This window comes from Odontesthes bonariensis, chromosome 1, assembly GCF_027942865.1.
Source record: "Odontesthes bonariensis isolate fOdoBon6 chromosome 1, fOdoBon6.hap1, whole genome shotgun sequence".
NCBI lineage: Eukaryota > Metazoa > Chordata > Actinopteri > Atheriniformes > Atherinopsidae > Odontesthes > Odontesthes bonariensis.
The window spans coordinates 40,805,064-40,831,989 of record NC_134506.1 but is presented as its reverse complement, the minus strand read 5'-3'; the positions used below and the strand labels follow the sequence as shown (position 1 = coordinate 40,831,989).

The following is a 26,926-nucleotide window of genomic DNA, read 5'->3' as shown; positions in this document are numbered from 1 at the left end:
AATAACTGCGTGTGCTGCTGTACCTCCCAGAAGCTGTCAGAGCTCCCGAGTTCGCTGAGGTCTCCGTTGGAAGACATGTTGGGGTCGGCCTTACAGCACGGAATGATGGCGGCTACAGAGGAGACTGCAGACGGCAAGACAGAGAAAAAAAAAAAAACAGGTTAATTCAAAGGAGAATACAGGAAACAAACAAAAAAAACCAACTAAACCAAACAAATCCATCCAGTAACATTCCAGACAAACACTTCAGTTAAAAGTGTGTTTGCACAACAAATGTTATGGCACTTTCAGTCATATGGCAGCACATTTTAAATAAAACTAAATGCTAAAGGCAATACACTACTTTTGAATTAATTTTTGGATTTTGCGTACAAATGCGATTAATCGTGATTAATCAGGGAAATCATGTGATTAATTAGATTAAAGATTTTAATCGTTGCACAGCCCTAATAAACATGTTCCATTAAAATAGCTGTTACACCTCCACTGTACAGAGCAATGAAAATCAGAAACCTCTTGGGTGAGCTTCACTGAACTCATCAAAAGCATTTTAAAGCAATTTTAGCATGTCAAAAATAAAAATGGTAACTGCACGAGTCTAAATATGCAAATGTATCTGCTGTTAAAAGAGAGTTGGAGAGGATTTAAAGCCCCTTGAAGAAGGTAATTCAACTCAGAGTGGTGGCCAAGGAGACAATGCTGCAGCTTTATTTTGGTCCAATGAAACACAGAAAGATGACTGGCTGAAGAAAACAAGCACGTTTCCATTTCCACCTTACATTTACAACCCATTTATAATAATATCTGCACAACTTGCACCTTATTCTATGGTTTTAATTTATTGTTGGTCTAACTGGGACCTCATGGAAACCCTGAATGTCAGATAAAGGACCGCGAGAGACGGCAGTAAACATGCAGCTGGACTTCGGTACGACGCGTTATCACCCAGAAGAATTGACTCCGACCTCCTTTTCACTGATAGAATGAGAAAAGTGTTCAATCATCAAACTTTTCTTCAAGTCAGCTGCTGGACAAGAAAGTTGGGACCCGACCACAAAGGATTCGAGCGGTCAGAACATCCTCCACAAAACAGAAAAAAAAAAAACATCTCAGACAAATGAAAAAGAAATCTCACAACTGGACCGTCTGTGTCCGACTAACACAGATGCCCCGTCTCACGCACCCACTCCATTACTAAAGCAGGAATCTGTGTCAGCCAGTCCTGCTCCGACAACAAGGGGCTTCATTCAGAGGATGCACAAACTTGGCTCAGAAAACAAGTCGGATTCAGAGAAATAAAGACTCGAAACTGCTGAGATGTGGCATCATGAGCAGGAGCTGCATTTACTCTAAGTTCCATCTGACTGGGTGTGTCCGTTTTACTCTACTTTAACCCGTTACCGGCAACACTTTAGGACTCATTCACCCACCTATTTCAATTTGACGACATTTTACATATTTGCCACCCTATTTACATATTTTTTTTTTACTTATTCACCCACATATTTTGCATATTTTTGCAGCTCCGTCAAAGATCCTTGTAAAGAGACGACAGGATGTTACCTGCAAAGGTTCAGCTTCACTCGGTTGTTTTTAGCCGCGCAGCTTTGTGGTGAACTCTGCCAACAGTTCACTGTGACCCGACGCTCCCATACATCCACTTCCTCTGTGACGTCCTCCCATCGGACAAAAACCCAGAGTCAAGGCCAGACGGCTTCCTGTGGCAGGCACAACAACCTGGGAGGAAAACATGCCATCAGAGCACACGGGCTCTGATCTTCTGTCGGCATCAAACAAGAACCGAGCTGCACGGCAACTTTTAACTATAACTTAAGTTTAAGAATCTATAACTGCAGAATTACAGCCGGCCGGCAAACCCAGACAAAAGTCTTTATTTGGGCTGAATTAACCGAACCTTAAATGAGTCTTTTGGTACTTAAGGTGGGTTCTTTCATTGGTAATCGCATATTTCCATCGCTGAATAGTTTCTGTGTGACGCCATGCTCCACAAGGCTCAACCTGACAATGGTGTGAGAAGTTCCTGCTTATTTTTCTTCCTCCCAGAGTTTCACAATGTTCCCTCAAACTGTAAATAACCAGCTGCCTCCCAATACATCAACGCTGGGAGCAGACGAGTGCTAAGTTAGACCTCGGTGAGACCTCCGGGCTCCTTTAAGATGAGCGACCGCAGACCGGCCGGGGGCAGAAACAGGAGCGCCAACGCCAGGGTGAATCCTGAAGTGAAAGGATTAGGTCTAATGAATGGTTATAGGTGTGTCCGTGTGGATGGGTGCGCCGTCTCTGAGGAGGCCAGTGACGTGTGAGATTAGCCAAATGCTCAACATCACACATCTCAGACATGGCAGCTATTCCACACACAACAACAGAGGGATGGCCGAGTGTGAGAGTGTGTCACAGCAGAGTGACGAGTATGCTAACAGCAGCCGAGGCATCTGCCACCAGCATGCTGGAACATGAGCGAGTATGAGAAACTCACTTCACCGCGGGTCGCTAATTATTACTCGTTCAGACCTTTAACAGAGGTTTAAAACTTTTACAGCCGAGACTAATCAAAAATACACAAAGTTGTAGGCAGAGTTACATTTACTTGAGTACGTTTTTGAAATAATTATACTTCTTGGAGTAGTTTTAAATCTCTATACTTTTTACTTTTCCTTGAGTAGATGTGTGCAGCAGAAACTGTCCTCTTACTCCGCTACATTAGGCTACAATGAGCTGGTTACTTTTCTTCTTACCTCTTTGGTATTCTCCGCCTCATTATTTTTATCCCCCCGCGTATGCCTCATTTTAATGTTTTATTCTGACAGAGAGAGAGACTTCCGCCAAAGGCTCTACCACCTGACTGTGTTCCACCAATCAGACGCAGCCGTGCAGTCTGCTCACGTGACCATACTCGATCTCAGCGGCGGGACGGGTTAGCTTTAGCATTAGCAGTCGTAGCAAACAAACAAAGACACAGATGAAAAATGTCAGAACCAACGGTGGGAAATGCAGACGCAGACGAGGCCTCATACTGAAAGCATGTTTACCTTACAAAGAGTGAGAAACAGCAGCTACATTATGTGTCTTCTGTGTCAACCAAAACAAACGCACATTTCAGCAGAAACTCAACATCTAACTTGAGGAAACATGTAGCGCTAAGTTTCCTAAACTCGTTTTTCCCCCATGGATAGATGAATGTTTGTTTTTTAGGTTACATATGGGTTACACATGTTTTAAACATTTCCTAAGTCTCTTTTATTTTTTTATTGAAGTTCTTGAATTATTTTAATTTAAGATATTTTGTAATTAATTAATTAATTCATTTTAATTTATTTTATCAATTGGATGAACTCTAATTTGCCTAAAGATGATTATTTAGTGTTTTTATCTGTCTGATTGAATGCTTGTGTTAACAAATAAATCAGACGTTACTCAAAAGTTACTCAGTACTTGAGGACTTCTTTACTTTAAGTAATTATTTGGATGACTACTTTTTACTTTTACTTGAGTACAATTTTTGGCTACTCTACCCACCTCTGGTTGTAGGTAACACGACTCGCTAAAGGTCTTTGTAAACTTTAGTCAGAAGAAGCGGATATATTAGAACGGTAATCAAAACAGATTCAATCAGAATCTTAGCTGGGACAGCGGACGGATGGAGGTTTCTCAGCAAATCTGGTTGAAGCCGTTACAGATGAAGAAAAGCAAAAATATTCCACGTGCCGATGAACAATGAGTCTAAACTTTAAAAACAAAGTTTGCCTCGCTGTTGGATATAACGGACCAGGATAGTAAGCTCTCTGTACCATCAGATTATTTTAAAATCTTTAAATGTAACTGTGGGTATCCGACTTTTTGTTTCCATCAGCGGAGCGAGGAGAATCAGGCCCACTGGGCCCTCTAAGCAGGCCGATGGGAGTGTGGTTAACTGGTGGGTAGCGAGGCCTCGGAGGCGGGATGGACTCCAGGGAGCCCGTCTCACAAGGGCAGCTGCTGTCATGGCCGGCCTCACCTGTGCTTCACCTGTGCTCCTCACTAAAGCTCCAGGGCCTAATCTAAACCTATACTGCTACTTCATTAGCTTAACGCCCTGCACGTTTCAGAACGCTCTTCATGGCATAAACTAAGCCTACAGTCGACCATCAGGTGGTTTTCGGTGCCCGTACAGTCGACTCAGCGAATTGGCGTCATGTCTGTGGGTTAGCTCACCCTGATTGGCTGTTCTGTGCACCAGGTAAGTGCATAAGAGGCAGAGGTGGCAGTGAAGATGCACTGCAAACAGCTAACTCAACAAGTCCCACACATTCCTCACATTAGTCGTCTTTGTTTTCCCCAAAACAAGCAACGCTTTTACAACCACGTTTCTAATCTGCGGAACCATTTTCCTCTCAAAATCCCCACAATTAAGTCATTAATCACTTTCAAATGCGCTCTCTGAATAAACTCATAGCTGAGCCACATGATTAACCAGAGATGTTCCTGCTGGCTGCGATGCGAGGACAGAAATGTCGTTCACCCTGGACCCGTCGTCGGGATTTTCCAGCCAGCTTACTCGTAAAATCTCTGAAGATCACAGAGTGCGACGATGTGTGAAAGTAGCAGCTAATCTTCTTAAACACGCTGCTTCATACTCTTCCTCTTCAGATCTTCTGTGTGCTGCTTTCCGTTTAACTTTAAACACACGGGGCATCGACACAGAACCAGACAACAGAGTCGTTCAGGAGGCTCATTCGTTATTCTCAGTAACCAAACAGCCGTTTTCCACAGCAGAGAAATAAAACAAACATTAAAATAATAAAGTTTGCCCAGGAGAATTGTTCCTATATTACATAATCTGTACCAGTGATATCATTTGTGTCATAATATACTTTTTGGGGTGCATGTAGGAGGCTATGACAGGCTGACACCAGCAACCCGATTATACTTTGGGGGGATCTAAAAAGATGCAGATGGGGACTCAAGTCACTGTGACTTGGACTCGAGTCGACTCGAGTCGCTGTTTTGATGACTTGTGACTTGACAAAAAAATAAAAGACTCGAGACTTGACTCGGACTTGGAAGTTAAAGACTCGGCACTTGACTTGAGACACGATGACTTGAATGACTTGAGTGTTATTCAGTTCATGCCCTCTCTACATACCTTAAGTGTTTATTGGAGAGAATAAACTCATATCAGATATGCATCAATATGTCAGCGGGAGGGGCACCGAGAGTCGTTGTCTTCGGCTTTCGTAATCACCATTTTGACGGCAAAAGACGAACAGCTCAGTGCAAGACATGCGGCATCAACATCTCAGACAGCCAGACGACAACTTCCAACTTTGTTCGTCATTTGAAGATCCAATCTGACCAGTAAGTGCTTGTCACATTAGCTAATATTATCCTGTTAGCCTAGTCGGTAGTTAGCTAACGTTAGCTTGATATGATACGGGGTGGACAGGTTGGACACATTGGCCAATGATGTTAACGGACAGTTACTTATATCTTTGTGTTTTCACTTTATTAAGATCAGATTCTGCAGGTTAAATTGCAATAATAAGGTGACTTGACTTTGACTTGACTTGCCCAAGAAAAAATGACTTGGGACTTGAAAGCTAAGGGGCCGTTTACACGGAAATGAAAACGGGTTAAAAACGCAAAACCTTTTTGCGGATGCACTATATCGTTTAAATGGTAACAGCGTTTTGGGGGCATGAAAACGCAAAAAAAGTGAAACCGCCCTCCAGAGTGGAATTCTTGAAAACGCTCCACTGTCGCGCCACCGTGTAAAGGATGAAAACGCAAAACCGCGTTTCTCGCCACATAGAAAGTAGAAAGACTTGGGCCACATTTACACATAGCCGGGTATTTAGAGAAACGAATATTTCCCGCCCTCCGTTTTCAATAATAACATTGTGCACACAACATCGTTTTCAAAATACTTGTCATTTACATCAACCGGCATAAATACGCCGTCAAGCGCCATAATAACTCTGCCAAACCTATTGGCGGCAGTGTAGGGAAAGGAATAAAGCCATGCAAGCCAATCAAAATCCTCAGAATCGACACCAACAAATAACACGAGAGACTTTTTCTGGATTAATGACAAACACGCAATTTGATTTTGTGTCTGTCAAGTGTCAGATCTCTTCAGAAGTAAAATGTCTGAAAAATGAAGACGTGTGTCTGTGTTTATTCAATTTGGGTCAAACCAGATCAACCGATTATAGAATCCCATGATAATCCTGATCAGTACCCAAACAAACTGTAAACATGGCGCTCGTATGACGTTAAGCATTTTCTGGCGCATAATGTGACGTTTAATAACCTAAAACGCCGTTTCTCCCAGTTGACACGGCAACACATAACCGGTGTTATCAGAAATCTCCACTTTGGCCGGAGGTTTTAGAAATAATCGTTTTCTGTGATAAAAACGGGGTTTTGGTGTAAATGAGAGGCCAAACCGCAGGAAAATATCTGCGTCTTCCTATCGTGTAAACGGGGCCTCGGTCTTGGTAGTGTTGCCACCTAGCCATCTGGCGTGTTTACTGCATCGATAAATATGAAACGTCACACACTTTTGCGTTTCCGTCTGTACGCAGATTTTTACCCTAAAACACTCGTCTAAATGCAGATTTAAAAGTGAAAACGAAACGCCACTTTTGCGTTTTGGTTTCAGATCGTTTCCGTGTAAAGGTAGCCTAAGACTTGAGACTTGCACATGTGTGACTTGGTCCCATCTCTGCCATCTATACATCCAAGCTTTCTCTGTAAAGCTGAGCAACATTGTCCTGACAGCCTCCACACAGTCAGATCTGGTGATCATGAGTGAAAACAGCTGATGTGAAATGATCTGGAAGCATCTCAGTGACAGCCATGACAGGAAGGGGAAGAATTCTCTGAACGCCAAAGGAATTAGGTTAAATGCTTCCTTCACATATCAATTAAAATAGGATGCGATGGACCATCCGAAGGAGATAAAGCCGTCTCAGAGATCCCCGTTGAAACGTTGAAAATGATGCTCAGTTATCCTCACACACTCGTACTAACTGGGATTCTTTTAAATAAATAAAAGGCCTGGGGGGTAAGCCATCATTGCCTTTTCATTGTTTTAAAACACAAGCCTTCAGTGATGACTCGGGTCATTTTTATCATGCACGTCACAGTCAGGAAACGTGATTCGGCCCTTTTTGTGGTCCCCGTTTGAAATAGTCAAAGTTTTACCACAACAAACCCACATCTCAGCTGAAAACCATTATCCCTGAGAATTCCCCTTCCCGTTTTCCCTTGACATTATTTTACCAGTCGATGATTTGTAGCTCCAAAACATTTGTTTTCTTGGGTGAGAACATCAGGGTGTGGATGTTCTCAGCTGTTGTACTGCACCACAGAGCATGGCTTTGTGTACATCAGCTTACTTTGCAGAGGGAAGACACAACTGATGTGGAAAACATTTAATTTTGGGGGTTAAAATCGTCACAATGTGAGACGTCGACTAGACGATTATCAAAAACAAAAGATCCTACGACCTGGCGTCCACATACGTGCACATCACATACAAACAGCGTCATGTTCAAAGATAATATCTGATTGTTAAATATGTATTAGTTCCTCCTAACCCGTAACAGCTAGATCAGAGCTCGTCAACCTTTAACACTCAAACAGCCATTTGGACCCAGTTTCTATGGAAAGAAAACACTGAAAATGAAGATCTTGTTTTTTTTACCTTTACGCTTTGTTTTAAAAACTGTAGTGTGTTGCTTACAAAATCCATTAAGAACGAGAAAATTACATTTTATTTATGTAATGAACACATTTTGAATGCTTAAAAAAATATTAATAAATGAAAAAACACGCCGAGTTGAAGGTCTCCTCACCACACATTAGGCCTACTGGTAAGCCACTCTCGTCAGAGGTAAATGCAAATGAATCTGCCCGGGCGTCATTAAATGCACCTAAAACATTTATTTTCAGCTGCATTTGAATAAAGCTCCAAATCTGAAGTTTGAGTTTCAAAACTTAATCATATTTTAACGACCGATTTGATCTATTGTTCTTATATCTTTCTTTTTTGTTTAAGATTTAAATCATGCTTTTTTTTTTTATTTCTACTGTTTTAAAGTCTCTGTAAAGCACTTTGAATCGCCTTGTTGTTGAATTGTGCCGTACAAATAAACTTGCCTTGCCTTAAATGTTCTATTTTTTTCCAGTTATCTTTCTTTTCTTACATTTCTCCATGGCCTACCTGGGGTTGAAAGTCTTGATAAATGCACAGCGTTTTGGCGGGAATACACGGGCTTTCAGCGAGTGCGACACATATTTTGAGTGACGAAAAATAAAAAAATATAATTTTATTTTAATATTTCAAGATAACAATAATCTTCCGATTTAGAATTACAATAAAAAAAAACTAATTAACACAAATAAAATACACTTTGATTGGATACTTTTTAATTTATTTTCCAAAGCCACGCGGAGCCGCAGCATAAGGATGAAAGAGCCGCATGCCGACGCCTGAGCTAGAAGAAATGTAAAACACAGGCCAGACCAAAGCTCGGGTCTTAGGATCTGAAGATAATCATACAAACAACATCTGAACAAAACTTAACACTAAATTGTTCTCAGACTAAATCACCTTTGTTTTTGTTAAACTTCTGGTTACAGAAAAGAAACCCTCCAGGCATGAAAGGCATGAGGTAGAAAGCTCTCAGGTTTAACTGATGTGGAACGAGGTCAGGATTATTTGGCGGTAAGAGTTCTGGTGATGCGATTATCTGGGTGCGCCTCATTGAGAACCAGCAGGTTTGCCTGTTTACATTTGTATTATCTCTGCTCTCACTGGAGGTGGCAGACCATGAGAGTAAAAATAAATAGATCTTTGGTCACAGGTGAGAAGCAGAGCCTCGCACCAACAAAGTGATGACTCCGGCTTTGATTCTCTAAAATCAGAAGCTCTCGTCATCCTGCTGCTGTACAACCCAGTTTCCCCGTGGATTCAATTCAGTTCATTAACACAGCGCCAATTCACAACCAACGTCATCTCAGGGCATTACACAGGGTCACATGGCTCTGAAAGGATCAGATTATTGGCTAAATTACAATAAGAATGAGTTGAGCAAGGGTGATTCTCCTTGGATATATGGCGGTGAATGAATGGGATCAGAGGCACAAAGCGTGTCATACCCCGGTATGATAGGTGGCGCTGTACCCATTCCAGCTGTTGCTAATAGAGCCACTTCCTGTTGACCTCTTCACCACCAACAACAACAACAAACTCAGGCATTGGAGAAAGATGGCGAACGCAGAGCCAGATGAAGCTACGTCCCTCTACATTTGGTCTGTGATGAGCTGCTTGTTGCACAAACTCGATGCCCAACGGAGCATTCTCCATCGCGTTGTTTGTTTCTTTCTGACGGCGACAACAACAGGAATATCGTCTCCTTTGATTTCCGGGTCACGACCCCGGGAAAACATCTGGAGCATGCGCAGAACGCAAAGTCTGATTCACCACGTGCTTCAGCGTCTACAAGCAGGTTTAGAGTGACTTAATCCGATCGTGAGTAACTCGATTCGATACAATTTCTTGTCAGATTAAGGTGTATACATGCACTTAATAACTCAGTCTGATTGTAATTTAGCCAATAATCCGATCCTTTCAGGGCCATGTGACCCCGCTGACTGAGAAATTAAACAATACATGCAGTTCATAGACGATGGTGAAAACACGCCGTCTGGTCAAACATGGCTCTTCAGGTCAGAAAGCAAAGCAAACAGGTGGACGCAAGTTAATGAAAACATTTTCTATAGCAGGCCAATCGTTTAATCCGTGTGAAACAACAGGTCCGGAAGGTGTAAACTCACTGCAGAGCATTTCTGACATCTGGTGCCTTGGGAAGCACCACATCAACCACGTGGAGTGTTTTTAAATCTCATGACAAATCGGTATCCAAACCCCAAAGAGTTAGGATGCTGTGAATAAAAAAAAACTAAAAGCAAATCTCATAAACCGATAGTTCGATTCACACAGAACATAGAAAACTTATCAAATGCTCAAAATGAGAGGTTTCGGTGTTTGATCTGAGATATAGAGTCAAAAAAGTTTACATAAAGCAGCAGGAAGCGGGGCTATAAATGATAAAAAGCTGCTGCGACTTGTTAGCTTCACTGGTAAAAGATTCAGAAATCTGAAAAAAAAAAAAAAAAAAAAAACTGCGTCGTTCAATGAAAGACTGTGAATACTTTGAACATATTTGTGGCCGTTTTCACGTGTGAATCAGCAGAAAATTCAATTTACCGGAGAGCTGACTGGAAAACGTCTGCCAGAAGTCTGCAGTGAATGTTGTGGACATGTGCATGCTTGGATGTCCCTGTTCTGGAAAGTTTTGGGCTGTGGAGCACGGGTGAAGGCAGCAGGTGTGGGGAGGAGGAGAAAGTTTGGTCTGAGACGGACAGAAAGATCTAAACACGGAAAGTTAATTATCGAACTGATCGTCTATTTCAGAGATACTCACAGCGCGGCTCCTCAAGCTTTAATTGGCGGCTCGCACTCGCATAGTAGCTTATAACAATTATGGTAACAATAACAATACATTTTTTCAAATAACACACAGCGAATACTGCACAGTATTAGGTATTTTTATTAATTTTGTGTTTTTGTAGTATTAATTATTAATTAAGGCTTAATGGTGTTTCTTAAGGGGGGGGGCTCTGTTAAACCTGGCAACGCAGCCCGCTTAAACCACCGTCACACTTGACCGCAGAGCACGCTAGCTCCTTTAGCCAGCGCGAGATGCAGGCACAATGGATCGGTTTTAATAAAAAAAAGGGCAAAAACCAGCACAAAAACCATGCTCATCCTGAATGTCTCACTATTCATTCTCACTATTCTCACTATCATCCCAGTATTAAGGTAAATGTGGTCTTAATTGAAAATGTATTGGCTGCGTTGTTTATTTTTTTGTGGGATGTTTTATATGTAGAAATGCATATTTGCAAAAGGGGTGAGTATCACTGGCCTATTTCTTTTTGTGTAAACATGCTCAATGTTTTCTGGTTCTTTTGTCTTTTATAGAACTGAAAACTGAAGATCTTCTTCCATGGACCGTAAACTTTATGAATACATCATCTGTCCGTTTTGTGTTTGAACTGCGTTGCTCATCCCAGCTCTGCCTTCATTCTTAATTCAATTCGTCCAATACTTGATAAAAAAAGCAGCTTTTGTGCTATAAATGTTTGTAGTAGCAGCACGAGCTGACCAACTACAGCTCCTCGCTCAATCAAAGTACCACTAATCTCCATGTGATATTTCCCCAGTTAATTTGTGCCCATCTGAGCGGTCTCAGATCGCTAAAAGAACCACGAACAGATGGTCGGATGAGAGAGAGAGCCGTTTGGTTCATGTGGGGAGGATGTTTACGTCCATCTGGGAACTCAACACGGACACACAGCATCCAGGCAAACAAACCAACGCTGAGGTCGGGGATCTGCTGAGCTGTAAAGTGTGTGGTCCCACACCCCGCCTTCACTCTTTAACCTATACGCAGAAGTAAGCGTACTCCTGTAAGAGTACTCAATCGTCCTATTTACTCGAGAAAAAGAGGAAGCGTGTAAAAGCATTCCTTTAAAAACTACTCCGGCAGCTGTTTCAGTGCTAGCTGAACCTCATCTGAACATGATTTCTCACTTCAGTTATAAGAGAGAAAATAAACTAAACACAAGGAACACCGACTCAAAGCCCTCACCAGGACTTAAATCGGACCACAGATGAGAAAAAACACATTTGACTCTTAAGAACCAGAGGATTGTTGTTCATAAATATTTCCATCCTGTCCACGAAGGGTGGAATCTGTCTTCATGTCGGAAAGATTTGCAATTATGCAAGATAGAAATAACTGAAAGTAAAGTAATAAGAACGTAAAGGGGTAAAAGGTACAAAACCCTACTGATGTACAGTAACAAAGGGAAATTATTGGTTTATTATGGGTTTAACCCTAACCCTCCTGAAATATATGCCAAAACACGCACAGACTTTTGTCTCGACTTGTCGCCGGAGTTTTGGTGTTTTCTAAAGTCTCAGATTCATGTCAACATCCCTGTTTGCACAGCAAACCAGTTTTATAGCCAGTTGTTTAACTCCTGACATCACAAATAAACACAGACTGTAGCCGTCAGCATCCATTATTCACATTGTACGTTTCAGCTCAACTACCCAACGCTCTGGATTAAACGACAAAGCTGTGTATTTTTACCACAATCTTTTCCTAAACCTAACCAAGTAGCTGTGATGCGGCGCTGCGCTCTTTCAGACGCGAGACGGTTCAGAGATAAAATGGTCACGGTGAGCTTTTCGCTCTCTGCAGTGAGGATATAATTCCTGTTCCTTAGTTTCCATGTTAACTTATTCAGACCTAAGGCAGCATAGGTGTGTATTTACAGACTTTTCTCCCCCAGGGTGAACATGGGGGGGGGGGGGTCAATGATCAACAAGAACAGCCAAAGGTTCTCAAATGGTTTTTAGTTCCTTCAGAGGCTTTAAAACTCACCTTTATGGACTTTTTTTCCCCCCAAACAGTGTTCAGTCCAAGACTGATATACCAAACAAATGTGTTAAAACATGCAACTGTTTTCAGTTTTCTCTACATTTGAGTTCAAGACTGAATTATTTGCATTATGAACAAAACAAAAATGTCTTTAGATGTAAAGGAAATGCTCAGAAATCATTAGAAGCTTCAGCACAATCAAAAATGTCTTCCACGTGGCCTCTGGTTTCATCTCTTTAAGCAGCTGAAGGTATCTGAAAGCTGCAGGTCAGTCCTCGATCCAACACAGGGCAGCCGAGCGTCAGGCCTGACTGGAAGAGAACAGCAGCACTGTTGAGCGGGAGCAAAAAATGATGGAAAAGACCGAATCACCAGAGACCGTAAGACCAGGGGAAACAGAGAAGCCTGCGACAGATGAGCCGAGCGGATCTCTCCGCCTCTCTAAAGAAGAGAAATGCGACAGAGACACACGAGGCCAGACGTAATCAGGAAGTTTCAAGTAAAAAAAACAAAAAACAAGCAGCAGCAGCCTTTGGTTTCGATGCTACAGCAACAAAAATCCAGATTCCAGGACAGATGAAACAGGTTTGTCACGCTCTAATAAATCCTGTGTGCACGAAACATCGATGCAGTAATTATCACACACCAGATAAACAAATCCACACCTCTGCGTTTCATCACAAAGACTCAAACACCAGCCGTCTCACTCTGTAGGGTTGGGTTATAAAAGCACAGCTCAACCTGAAATCCATCCTTTAAAGTGGCAGAAACTTGAGTTTCTGCTCACATCTCTAATCTTTTCATGATAAAAACAGATAAAAACACTCATCTGTGTTCAACTGAGCAACTTCAGCTCAGAACTGCGACAATTCTTTAAATCATTTGTATTTCTTTACACTTCACAGCTACTCGGTTTAAGTTGGAACAACTTGATTTTTTAAACCAACTTTCCTCCACAGCAGCTTCACAATTAAGAGTAAAAAAAAAAAAAATCCTACATGTACAAGTTTTCATGGCGCAACTCCCTGCACAGATCGTTCAATCTAGTAGGGCTGCGACTAACGACTATTTTAATAGTCGACGAGTCACCGACTATTGAAACGATTAGTCGACTAATCGGATAATTATTCATTTTTTTTCTTAAATTTAGCATGAAGTTGCTTTAATTATGTGGCCAATGATAATAAACACGAAAGATGGGTACTTCAAAGAAAAATGCATCTTTTATTCAACTTTGCAAAAACAAAAACGTATTGGCTTCAATGTTACTTGAATCTTACCGAGGCGAGTCAGACTGCCCGACGTGTTTTCTCTTTAAATGTTCGTGCTGCTGATTGCTTTGCAAACCTTGCAAGTTTTTATTCGCCGTATCCAGGCTAACTTTAGAAGTTTTGCTACACGCTAATGTGTTGGACGCCGCCATTTCTGTACATTACCGCTCGACAAAGACGCTATTTTGCGTGTGCGACTCTGGGCAGAGATTGTAATTAAGTGAGATGCCTCACCCAGTTGGGAAAAACACGTCCGGCGACATTTCTATTATCGATTTCTGTCGACGACTCGTTGCAACGCTACTATTTACAAGTCACTGGCTGTGTTCGAAACTGCATACTTCTCCTACTTCTCCTTCTACTCATACTAACTTTTTGAGTGAGCGAGAAGTTCCCGAATGCATACTAGATTCTCTGAAATGTTGGGTATGCATCATGAGGTTACTACTCATACTCAAACTACCCAAGATGCAACGTAACATGACGTCGCCGATCGTCACTTCCTGTCAAAACGGCAGTTTCAAGCTAGCTACAACGAGGGTAGGTTCACTTCCTGTTTTCAAAACAAAAGCACCAATTGTATCGTAATGGCTTTCCCTATGATAAAAGGCAACGGGTATTTTATTTTGTGAAAATAACCGGAAGTGCGTTGCTCACTGCGGCTAGCTTTAGTAGCGCCGAATTCGTCGGAACAAAGTTGTAAATAGCCGGTATTTTGTCAGATTTTCAACACGTTGGGGATCTAAACGACTACTTTCTCACCTGAAAATGTTTCAAATGTTGCTAAAGTTTACAAAGTTTAGAGCTTAAGCGAAATCAGCTTCAGGCCAGCTGATTTCGGCTCAGGCAGGAGCGAAATGCATTGTGGGTAAACGCTCTGCATACTGTCTGATCGATGAGTATGTAGTATGCGGTTTCGAACACACACAGCCACTATTCTTCTTTTCCATTCAAGTTCCTGTTTCATGACGTCCCAACAGCGTCTCTAAAGAGTAAAGAGGGGATGTCGGAGAGCACTGATCCACATCTGAGACTCATCCTGCAAGTTTTCCACATTCGATTATGCAGTTCCAAAAAAACAACAAAAATAACCTGAAAGCTGCCCAACAAAAAGCAAAAGTTTCCACCAGTAAACTGTGAAACTGAAACGACATGGACAAGTGGACAAATGTATCGACTACAAACGAGACTTTCTATCCTCCACTCTGCATTAGTTGGATGGAGATCAGCCTCAGCTGAATGAACCAGAGCCCTATCACGGCTAACAGTGGTATTTCTAATGGTATAAAACATGAGGAGGCAAATAGTTTATCGTTTCAAAGAGTAAATATTTCAGTGGAAGATTACTAAAGTTTATTTTTGTTGCGTTACGCTATCTTAAAGACCTGCAAACCAGTTTACAGCATGAAGTTAGAGGCTGGGTTTGCATGAATACGATGATCGGAGATAAGGATGTGATCCAGAATGCAATTTGTGTCTAATACAGGGCCCTCTAAAGAGCTGGCTGATGGGAGGAGAGAGAAAAGGAGGGACAGTAAGAGATTCTGGTTGTTGGTTTTACTGAGAAGTGGGTCAAGCCAGTGAGGAGGAGGAGGGGAAAGACCAGCTGAGGGAGGGATGAGGAGTGAGTGACTGATAGAGAGGCCGGTCCAGACCTCGTAAGCTCACAGCCATTAAGCTGATTAATGTAAACTAACTGTTTCAATGCAGCCAGGCGACATGTGAAGCATGTGGAGACCCCACACGAGCACACGTCTGGAAGTCGCTCTGCATTCCAGCAAAGTTTCAGTGTGTGCGGTTAAGTGTTGTGGGGGCACCGAGGGCCTGGAGGCCGCCAACATCTAGGGACGCGAACAGAAGTTGAGGATTCTGCTGAGGCCAACAGCTGGCTGAACGTTATAAAGTGAGGCGCAGCCGTGGGTCCTGCTGGGAAATGAGAGACTCGCTGTTTGTGAGCCATGCTCACAATGATTACAAAATGATTGCTGGTGGCTAAAATAAAACACATTGTAGCTACTCTGAAACCTAAAATCAAGCTTAAAGGGATAGTGTGCGTTCAAAAAGAGTAATACATTTGCATCACAAAATCGTTCTCCAGAAAAAGTCAGACCTCACAATCGCTTGGCTCTATTTTCTCTCCTTTCGTATCACTCCCTACTGTGCAGACCGTGCAGACCGAACTGCAGACCGAGCAGCAAACAACAGGCGCGGCTATCGCTAGGTGGCTGAACGCAGTGATACGAAGGGAGAGAAAATAGTGCCAAGCGATTGTGAGGTCTGACTTTTTCCTGGAGAACGATTTTGTGATGCAAATGTATTACTCTTTGAAAGCATATTGTTTTGAGAAGCAAAACGCTTTTGTCTTTTAAACCCCAGCCAACTAGCCGGACTACTTTCATCAACACTAAAACGAGGCTGGAACTCTGCTCACAGGACGCAGCAGGGGGTAAGAAGATGTTCATAAATGATGTTGCTGATATGGTATGTCATACAGCTTCATGTCAAAAGAGACGAACTATCCCTTTAATCTGTCCTGGTAACTGAGGTTTGTCAGGGAGTAAAATATAACCCCAAAAAACAGGCTTATCAATACGAATCTGGCGTTTTGCAATGAGTCAATGTTTCAACCAAAAACACCAAAAAAGTGACATTCCAGGAGCTGAATCACAGTATTCACTCGCTAACTTTATATTTACTGAACAGACATGAGGTGCTCTGCCTTTAAACTAATCCGCTAATCCTTTAATGTAGCTCCCAGAGTGTAGCTGATCTTTTTTAAAGGGTTTTCAGAAAAATAACTCAAGCAAAAATAACTGAGGAACTGAAGCAGGGTGCACTCCTGCAGAGAGACGGAAGTCTGTGGGCGACGCAGCATCAGCACGCCATCTTAACCGTTTATAACCTGCACCTGAGGCAGTTGAGCTGCGCTTCGGTCCTCCTTTAAACCGTCTCCACACTGCAGGAATAACAGCAGCAGTGGCACCAGAGCTACACTCAGCATGATGTCACCGTTTCAGCTTAAAGTGGTTTTAGATGATTTTGAAACATGCAATAATTGTACCTTTTTAATCTAATTAATCGCATGATTTCCCTGATAAATCACGATTAATCGCATTTGTACGCAAAATCCAAAAATGAATCCAAAAGTAGTGTATAGCTTTTAGCATTTAGTTTTATTTTAAATGTGCTGCCATATGAATGAAAGTGCCATAACATTTGTTGTGCAAACACACTTTTAACATCAGCATCTTTCTGTAGTTTTTATGTAGAAGCCTCGCTCCACTGTCTGTTTCCTTGAATGACTTGCTGCTATCAGTTGTGTGTTTTGCCTTTAAGTGATATTTTAGACTGGAACTACTACGCTGAGAAGACAATTCAACTTGGCAGAGTTTACAGATGACTTTGGTTCTGTTGACTCCGCCGTCTGGAAGAACTTTAAAATGAAAATGGCCGAGTAAAAGTTCCGTACCCTTCTCCATGTTTGGTAGATCCGCCGATTACTTTCTTTTCTGGTTCCGCAGCAGACAGCAACAGACTTTTACAAAATAAAAGCCTGTGAGCAACAGACTTTTACAGAATAAAAGCCTGTGAGCAACAGACTTTTACAATAATAAAAGCCAAAATAAAAACCCAGGTTGAGTCCCGCATCGGACAACCCTGTGCTGCATGTCGTTCCCCCTCTCTCTGCCCCCTGCTTCCTGTCTGCTTCATGCGTTAATGCGCAATAAAATATTTATCGCCGTTAAATAATTAACGCGTTAACGCGATAATAACGAGTTAACTTGCCCAGCCCTATCTATAATATAACCTATATATAACGACCGACCTGCTCGCGAACATTCTGGAGGTTAAGATCATCGACCGTAAAACGACCTGACGACCCTGGAAGACTCACCAGGTAAGATTTTTTTATTCACACTTTCACAGATGCAGACAATTAAGACAAAGAAGCCTCTGCACACCCAGCGGCTCGTGCACTGCAAAACTGTGAGGATACAAAGACATGTTTGCAATAACTGGCTTAAAATGAGAAAGCTGGGCTACGTAGCGTCATCAGAGGGCCGCGGTGTGAGCTGTAATTCATTAAAAGAAGTAGATGTTTGAGCTGGAAAATAAAGAAAACTTGAGGAGGATAAAAAACAACAACAACTGTGGTGGGAATCAATAAAGAGAAAACAGAAAGGGCCCTTCTTTGGTAGTTACTTTCATCTTTAGGAATACCTGGGATATTAGATCATAAGTCCCTCACGTGAGTTTGTCCTTTGATGACTCGCCACTTTAACCCTTTCCAGGTCGAACGTAATTTCCAAAATTGTTTCCATTCGAGTCTTCTTTAAAACAGGTGAAACCCACCTGACTTTTCTGCTACTTAGTGGAAGGTTTTTTAGATTTTTCTCATCACTTCCATTCAATACAGACATTTATTCTTTAATTTCCCCACATAAACACGCCTCTCGGGTTCTTACACCGATGCAATGATCCGTTTATACGAAAAAAAGAGGTCAAACAGAACATTATGCATCTTTAGAGGAGTTTCCACAGCGTATATTTATCATCACCTGTAATCTACAGCATCATTACTACCCAACACTCATGTAGTCAAACAGAAAAATGCACATCTACTATCACCAAAACCCGAGCTAAGAGCAGCTCTGAACTACACAGGATTACTTGTCGTCTAAGAATACTCGGTGTGTCCAATCACATGACATAACAGACAACGGCGTGATGGTGGAGTTTTCTGCACTAATCTATGACCTGTGCTGTCAAACTCCAGCAAAGAAGAGTTTTAAAGTTTCCAAGAGGGTCCGATGAGGTCAGGCACAAAGTGTCAACAATTTGTTCAATACGATCCGTCTAATTATGAGCAAACGTGAGGTACGAAGCACCGTGTGTCATTCTAAGTTGTTCAGAAAGGTGGCGAGTTATGCAATTAGCTGGAAGATCCTCTCACTTCCCTGAGAGTCGAAGTTCGTGGCTTTGTGGAGCTACAATCATACATTCAAACCCAAATATACAGCAGCTGTAGCAGTGTGAACCAGATTTTAGGGTGCAAAACACGCAAATTAAATGAATCATACATGTTTTGCGTCAACAGCAGCAAATCGAGCACGATGATTAACAGAATACAGACACACAAAAAGATCCTGTGGAGCCCAAAGTGACAGAAGAACTTACCTTATCAGAGATGAAAACAGAGACGGACAGATGTCCGAGCAGAAGACAGCCTCTGTCTCCACCGGCCTGAGAGGCGAAAGGGGGCAGACGGGGAGGGGAAGGTCCGTCAGGAGCAGGAGTGACAGCGAAGGGGGAAACACAGAGAGGTTTGTTAGACAGCGAAGCAGCAAGCGGTTAGATCAGATCCCCCCGCAGACCGGCAGCGCTAAGACGGGGGCAGAGCGAGCCGCCTGCTTTAAGGCTCGGTGCTGGCTGGAGGGTGGCACATTCTGGGAGTCACGGCGAAATGCCACACATGGAGCCTGTAGTGAAGTTCCTAATGAAACAGCCGGAGAGCGGCGGCGCCTGGTCAGAGCAGCTAGCTCACACCTCTATTATTACCTGCCCGGGCAGAGAGCTGCAAAGGGAGCGTCGGGATTTCCCATTAGCCTGTTCACTAAACCCTGTTAAAAACAAAAAAAACATGCTTCTTCATGATGAAGCACATTAAAGCTCATAACTGCTTTTATCTACAGATTCATGTGAAATGGTTAAAGAAAAACGTATCAAACAAATCAGACGGAAAACGCACTTTTACAGATATTTGCCTTCTCGGGATTAAAAGCTCAGGAAGTTGTGCTTTCACACGGGCTTATTATCTATTTAAAGCTGCAGTCTGCAGGATTTGTTGTTGTCATACGTAAAGTCCTAATTTTTGGCATTTTAAGAGTTTACATGATCTATCAGAACGCTTGAAGTTGAAAACGGTGACCTCCGTAGTCGCAAAATGCAAGAAATGCTTATTTTTTAACCGAAAAATAAAAAGTTATTCAACTTCCTGTCCCGCCCCATCAAAACACATGAGAACTTGTGCACGTCTACGTGCACGCCAGATGCGCGTACACGACTCCTCATTCATCAACTCACCTGTCATTTGCGATCATGGAAGACACAGTAAGTAGACTAGCCCGTAATGAAGTTCAATAGTCTAGATAAATAAGCGTGGGGACGAGCCTACCTTGTATCGCGCGTGCACAATCGGTGATTGACAGGCAGCAGAGCCCAGCTCGTAACCTGATTGGTTACCTTTTACCGGTCCGGTCTGCAATTTTGTAAACAAACCTGCTGGCTTTGGAGGGACCTAGCGGGACATATAGGGGACCTAGAGAACTAATTTTTTTTTGTATTGGGGTATTTAATGTACTACTTTCAGAATCCCCGGATAGTTCCAGGCATTATGCTTGAAAAAGAGTTGCAGACTGCAGCTTTAAGGGAGTAAATCTATTGTCTTTGCACTTTAATTCTTTCAAAGCCCCACTTACGACTACTATGAACGGATTTTCCAACACATTTTAGGGGTTTACGGTAATTGTGGGTAAAAGATGGAAAACAACGTTAAAAAATTACTTTTTAATGGCGGAAAAATATTCAAATTTGACTTTTTTTTAACGTGTTCGCAGAAAGAAAAACTGTGAAATGAAGATCCTCCGGGCGTAAAGTAGGTCTTTATTATCAACTACAAAAGATAAGGCCTTGAAATGTGTTGCTTTTCAAATCTCAGCTGTGAAATCTTAAGATCCTTAAACTCGCAAAGAAATCAGGACGGTGGCGTAAAAACCTGATCCTTCATAATCCACCGACTCGGTGTTGATCCTGACCGACAATCTGGATTATTTTACAGGTGTGGACAGTTCACAGGGACCAGGGGGTCTTTTTAGGTGTGGAATCTGATCGTCATTTCCGTTGTTACGCTGATGATATTCAGCTCTACATTTTTAAAGAAACCTGAGGAAACTGTTCAGTTACTGATGTTAAAGGCTCGTCTATAAACTCTTAAAAACTCAGATTTACTATATGGATAGTCAATCTGGATGACGTTAACTTGGCTCCCAGTACGACTTTGAGAAACCTCGATTCATTTTGACCAGGATTCTTTTGACCAGTCTTTCAAGTCAAATTTGTTCTGTGTAATATTACCAAAATGCCTTAAACAAAATGCTGCAGCCAGAGTCCTGAACCAGAGAGAAGGATCACATTTCTCCCGTCTTTGCCTCCTTTAATCTGTTCCCAGTAAAGTTTAGAATAGACTAAATCCTTCTCATCACATAAAAATCCCTAAAAGGCCACGTTCACTGATCATTTGTGCACCATTTGTCCTTGAAATCCTTTTGTTTTCACTCTGACTTTTTGCTTTTTATGATCATTTCCGTTCATGTTTACAAGTGTTATTAACCTTATGATCCTCTTGATTTTATGTAAGTTTTGCTTTGCTTCGCAAAACCCTGGAAGTTGGTCAGTGTTGAGTTCTTCTGTAGGTTGTGGCCGATAGTGACGAGCCTGTGGAGGATTTTTATTCCACGCCATCATAAAAATAAAGTAACCCATGTTGATGCTACTATAGATCTGTAGTCAAATACCACCGTCTGATCAGGGTTCAACATCACAATGAGGTTCAACATCATCCTTTTCTCAGCTTTATCATCTTAATTTAAACTCTTTTTCTGTATAAAGTGCAAGTTTTGGGTCATGTTAACTTCTCCATCTGGGAATCGAGGAGTCGAACAAAACAGTGCGTTCAGTAAACACAAGCCAACTAAAATCAGTCCTTAGCTGCGTTAGCAGTGAGAACAAATGCCGGGCTTGTATCTCCGCATATTGATCCAGCTTGTTCGGGTTTGTGAAACCGACTGTCTGCAGAATCAGGGACAGAAGGCAACAGATTAAACTGTGGATCATCGTCACAGATCGTTTCAGCTCCACTCTCTCTTCTCCAGCGTCTGACAAACCTTTGGAAGCTTTTCAGAGGCGACTGCACGGAGGAAACGTGCAGCAGAGCCGGCGCGAGAGTCCAAGAAAAGAGCCCTCCGCCTTGCTCCCACACACAGCTGTTCTTCCAGCTCATCTCTGAGCAGAACCACATCACTGCAGCCACACTGGGCCGGCGCCACCTCCACGGCAGCTCGCCCAGCTTGGAGCAGGAACACAATACTGCAGATTAAAGCAGATCCTGCTTCCCCCGTCGTTACATTTGACAGCATGAAAATACTGCACTCTCTTCAAAGTTCAACGAGAACTCTTATACTCTTATCCACTCTTTACAGTTTAACGCGTTACTTACAAGCAAATATAACAAATATTTGACGGCAACGGCTTCTCAAATGCAATAATTTGTTATTTCCTTTTAAATCTAGTAAAAATACGACCAATTTTAAGTCTGTTAGGGACAGAGGTGGGTAGTAACGAGTTACATTTACTTGAGTAAGTTTTTGAAAACATTACACTTCTAGGAGTAGTTTTAAATCCCTATACTTTTTCCTTTTACTTGAGTAGATGTGTGCAGCAGAAACTGTCCTCTTACTCCGCTACATTAGGCTACAATGAGCTGGTTACTTTTCTTCTTACCTCTTTGGTATTCTACGCCTCATTATTTTTATCCCCCCGCGTACGCCTCATTTTAATGTTTTATTCTGACAGAGAGAGAGACTTCCGCCAAAGGCTCTACCACCTGACTGTGTTCCACCAATCAGACGCAGCCGTGCAGTCTGGTCACGTGACCGTACTCAATCTCAGCGGCGGGACGGGTTAGCTTTAGCATTAGCAGTCGTAGCAAACAAACAAAGAAACAGATGAAAAATGTCAGAACCAACGGTGGGAAATGAAGACGCAGACGAGGCCTCATACTGAAAGCATGTTTACCTTACAAAGAGTGAGAAACAGCAGCTACATTATGTGTCTTCTGTGGCAACCAAAACAAACGCACATTTCAGCAGAAACTCAACATCTAACTTGAGGAAACATGTAGCGCTAAGTTTCCTAAACTCGTTTTTCCCCCCATGGATAGGTGAATGTTTGTTTTTTAGGTTACATATGGGTTACAGATGTTTTAAACATTTCTAAGTCTCTTTTATTTTTTTATTGAAGTTCTTGAATTTACCTGGATTATTTTAATGTAAGCTATTTTGTAATTAATTAATTAAAATTTATTTTATCAATTGGATGAACTCTAATTTGCCTAAAGAGGATTATTTAGTATTTTTGTCTGTCTGATTGAATGCTTGTTTTAACAAATAAATCAGACGTTACTCAACAGTTACTCAGTACTTGAGTAGTTTTTTCACCGAGCATTTTTTTACTCTTACACAAGTAATTATTTGGATGACTACTTTTTACTTTTACTTGAGTACAATTTTTGGCTACTCTACCCACCTCTGCTGATGATTTAATGATGTTGACAGCTGCCGCTCTTAATTAGGACATGAATGCCATGTTAGGGGGAAGGAGGCGTTGGTGGGTCTTCAAGTGAAATATCCTTTCACTGTTCTACTTCCATGGTCTTTTTTCTTCTTTCCTCACCAGCTGACGGTGAGCGAAAGGAGTTGAAAGTTCACGACTACGTTCACATGTTCAGGCTTCGAAAACATCACATGATGCAATGCTAGCGTATATAAAACGTTTGGACAAATGTTTATCCGTCACCGTTTCTCCTGAGAGGGAGAAGAGCAAAATAAAATCAATGACCTGGACTCATCAGTGTCTGACCTCACTTATTTAAGTTCATAGAAGAGAGATAAGTGGGCCAATGGGAGGAGAGCTGACAGACTGCGTGGGAGTCGAAGCTCTGCGTTGACATATTTCATGTTTCTGTGAAATTCCACTTGCTTGGGCAGCAGCTGGAGCCAAAAAGCTGGAGGAGATCTCCTGCCTCCCACGTTCAGAAAAACCAAGTGGAGCTTATTTTAAAAAGTCTGTGGTCTCCAAGCTGTCTCCGTTTTAAAGTGGAAGTCATAAAAATGTAACTTCTTCAGAGCCTAAGCTTGAAATGATGACGCCATCATCAAGGAAGACCAACAAAGATGCTGAGAAGCAGTGAAAGCGCCACATTCTCCTGCTTTTATGTGGCGGAAAATCTTTTTGCCCACTTCAACCTTTAACCGCTGAGCTGTTCAGTCTCATTTGGCCTGATGTATGTTTTGAGCACATACAGCAGTCAAGTCTTAAAATATCAAATTTAAAACAGGACATCACATAAACAGCATTAGTTGTCCTTATTTGTTGGCTCAAAGTGAAACAAAACAAAAACAGTGCACAGCTCCTGATCAGTAACCAGCTGATTCAGGATGCATCCCTAACACAGACCACCGATGTTTACAAACACAAACCAGATGTTCATGTGCCATTCTTCTGGTAATACTAAACTAATGCAGCTGTTGTAGCTCCCGTAGCTCCGGTGCTAATGTCGCGAAAGAGACGTCACACAGTTTATGGTGTCAAAGTCTGTTTCTTTAAATCTCAAGTGGCAAAGGTTTCACCGTTCAAACCTCATTTCAGCAACTGATGGGCAGCTGTAAACACAAGCCCTCTTCACACAGCAGTTGAGCCTTAAAGGGATAGTTCGCCTCTTTTGACATGAAGCTGTGTGACATCCCATACTAGCAATATCATTTATGAACATCTTCTTACCCCCTGCTGCGTCCTGTGAGCCGAGTTCCAGCCTCGTTTTGGTGTTGACGAAAGTAGTTCCGGCTAGTTGGCTGGGGCCAGAAAAATAAAGTGTTTTGCTTCTGAAAACAATATGCGTTCAAAAGAGTAATACATTTGCATCTCAAAATCGTTCATCCAGAAAAAGTCAGACCTCACAATCGCTTGGCTCTATTTTCTCTCCCTTCATATCAATGCCTGCTGCCGCCTGCCGACAGCCGCGCCTGTCTGCACTTCGGTCTACACAGCAGGCAGTGATACGAAGGGAGAGAAAATAGAGCCAAGCGATTGTGAGGTCTGACTTTTTCTGTTGAACGATTTTGTGATGCAAATGTATTACTCTTTTGAACGCATATTGTTTTGAGAAGCAAAACTTTTTATTTTTTAAACCCCAGCCAACTAGCCGGACTACCTTCATCAACGCCAGAACGAGGCTGGAACTCTGCTCACAGGACGCAGCAGGGGGTAAGAAAATGTTCATAAATGATATTGCTGATATGGGATGTCATACAGCTTTATGTCAAAAGAGGCGAACTATCCTATCTGCGCCCACCACTGTTTTTGCCAGGTTAGCTTTGGTTTAGGGCGTCTAAAAAGTTGGTCACGGTGGTCGATTTTGATGGAGAAGAGGAGATATGAAGACCAGGAGAGAGGGACGATGCACTTAACGGAGAGAAACAGGAACGTGCTGCCAAGAAAGAAGAAATCCAGCCAAAATGTAGCCGCCTTCGCTCAGATTCCTGCACATCGCAAAACATGCTTCTGATCTTGATTGCAACTTTTGCAACGGATAGATATGTTACTTATTTGTTATGTGGAGTAGAAATGGTCTAAGACATGATTTAGAAGCTGCACCCCCAGCGTATGCATTAAACATGCCCCTGTGGTAGAAAATATGGCACATAAAAAAAACTGAAGTATTCAAAAAACGCAGTGCAGTTCTCCATTAAAGTCCCACGGAGGTGAAACACTGACACCAAAATCTGTGTGGGCCAATAAGAAACATGGAACCTTTTTCACGTTGATGCATCAAACCAACAGAAATAGGAAGTTTTGCCCCGGAGCACTTTCAGTTCAGCACCTTTTACCCTGAGACTGCACTGTAACAACACGCTCACCAGCCAAATAAAGCCAACCTAGAGACTTGTTTTCAAACAGCGTTGTGCAACAATTAAACCAGCAATGTGAGAAGGATGGATGACTCACTCATAGATGCAAACAAATTTCCACGCCACATCCATTCTTTTCCATTTGGGTCCATTTAAGACCCCTTTGTTGGGTGGGATCAAAGCATTTAGCCGTTTCTGCACCAGTCACCTGTTCTACGAGGCTTATGAGGCATCTAAACAGCGTCTGGACTGTTCTTATGGGGTATTTTGATGGCGTGTGCCAACCATGTAAACAGCACAAACCTTCTGATGTCACCAGAATAAAATGACTGAAGGAAAAGGCGACTTGGAACATGCTGCAGTCGGCAGGTTTTCAAAATTCCGAGTCTAAAGTCGGAAAATTCGAACTGACACAACTTTCAGGTCCCTCCCCCAACCTCTAACAAGCTCCGAATCGCCCCCCAAACCCCTCCCCCTCTGTGGACGAGGTTGTGCACGTGAGTTCACACCAGTGTGAGCGCACACAAGCTGGGGCAGACTCACGCTCAGCAGCGTGTGCACAAGCTGTGATTGACAGGTAGGGTTCCTCCACCCTAACTTGATTGGTTAAAAACAGCCGGGAGCGCTCGGTTTTTGCAAGCATGATTACAGGCTTCAGAGGGAGCTACAGATTTCGTTATTTTTCCTAAACGGCCTATTTAATATTCTACTTCCAGAATCCCATGACAGTTCAGGCTAATATGACTAAAAAAAAGTTGCCGAACGCAGCTTTAAAGGGATAGTTCGCCTCTTTTGACATGAAGCTGTATGACATCCCACATTAGCAACATCATTTATGAACATCTTCTTACCCCCTGCTGCGTCCTGTGAGCAGAGTTCCAGCCTCGTTTTGGTGTTGATGAAAGTAGTCCGGCTAGTTGGCTGGGGTTTAAAAAATAAAGCGTTTTGCTTCTCAAAACAATATGCGTTCAAAAGAGTAATACATTTGCATCACAAAATCGTTCTCCTGGAAAAAGTCAGACCTCACAATCGCTTGGCCCTATTTTCTCTCCCTTCGTATCACTGCCTGCTGTGCAGACCGAAGTGCAGACTGAGCATTAAACACCGTAACAGGCGCGACTGTCGGCATGCAGTGATACGAAGGGAGAGAAAATAGTGCCAAGCGATTGTGAGGTCTGACTTTTTCTGTGTAACGATTTTATGATGCAAATGTATTACTCTTTTGAACGCATATTGTTTTGAGAAGCAAAACGCTTTATTTTTGTGGCCCCAGCCAACTAGCCGGACTACCTTCATCAACACCAAAACGAGGCTGGAACTCTGCTCACAGGACGCAGCAGGGGGTAAGAAGATGTTCATAAATGATGTTGCTGATATGGGACGTCATACA

General features: G+C 42.3%; 1 protein-coding gene across 3 annotated transcripts in view; it reads right to left on the bottom strand.

Annotated features, from left to right (window-relative positions):
* Positions 1–26,926, bottom strand: part of pacsin3 (protein kinase C and casein kinase substrate in neurons 3) — a 64,067-nt gene that overhangs the window by 36,364 nt on the left and 777 nt on the right. The window contains exons 2-3 of one of the 3 annotated variants that reach the window (XM_075466901.1): positions 18,971–19,036; positions 24–124 (exon numbers count right to left, since the gene is read on the bottom strand). In XM_075466901.1, coding sequence (XP_075323016.1) covers positions 24–77 — 54 coding nt within the window. In that variant the 5' untranslated portion in view covers positions 78–124; positions 18,971–19,036. Of the gene's footprint in view, positions 1–23; positions 125–1,563; positions 2,106–18,970; positions 19,037–26,926 lie in introns of those variants that run through there. The other 2 variants (XM_075466903.1, XM_075466902.1) reach the window with 2 other exon arrangements.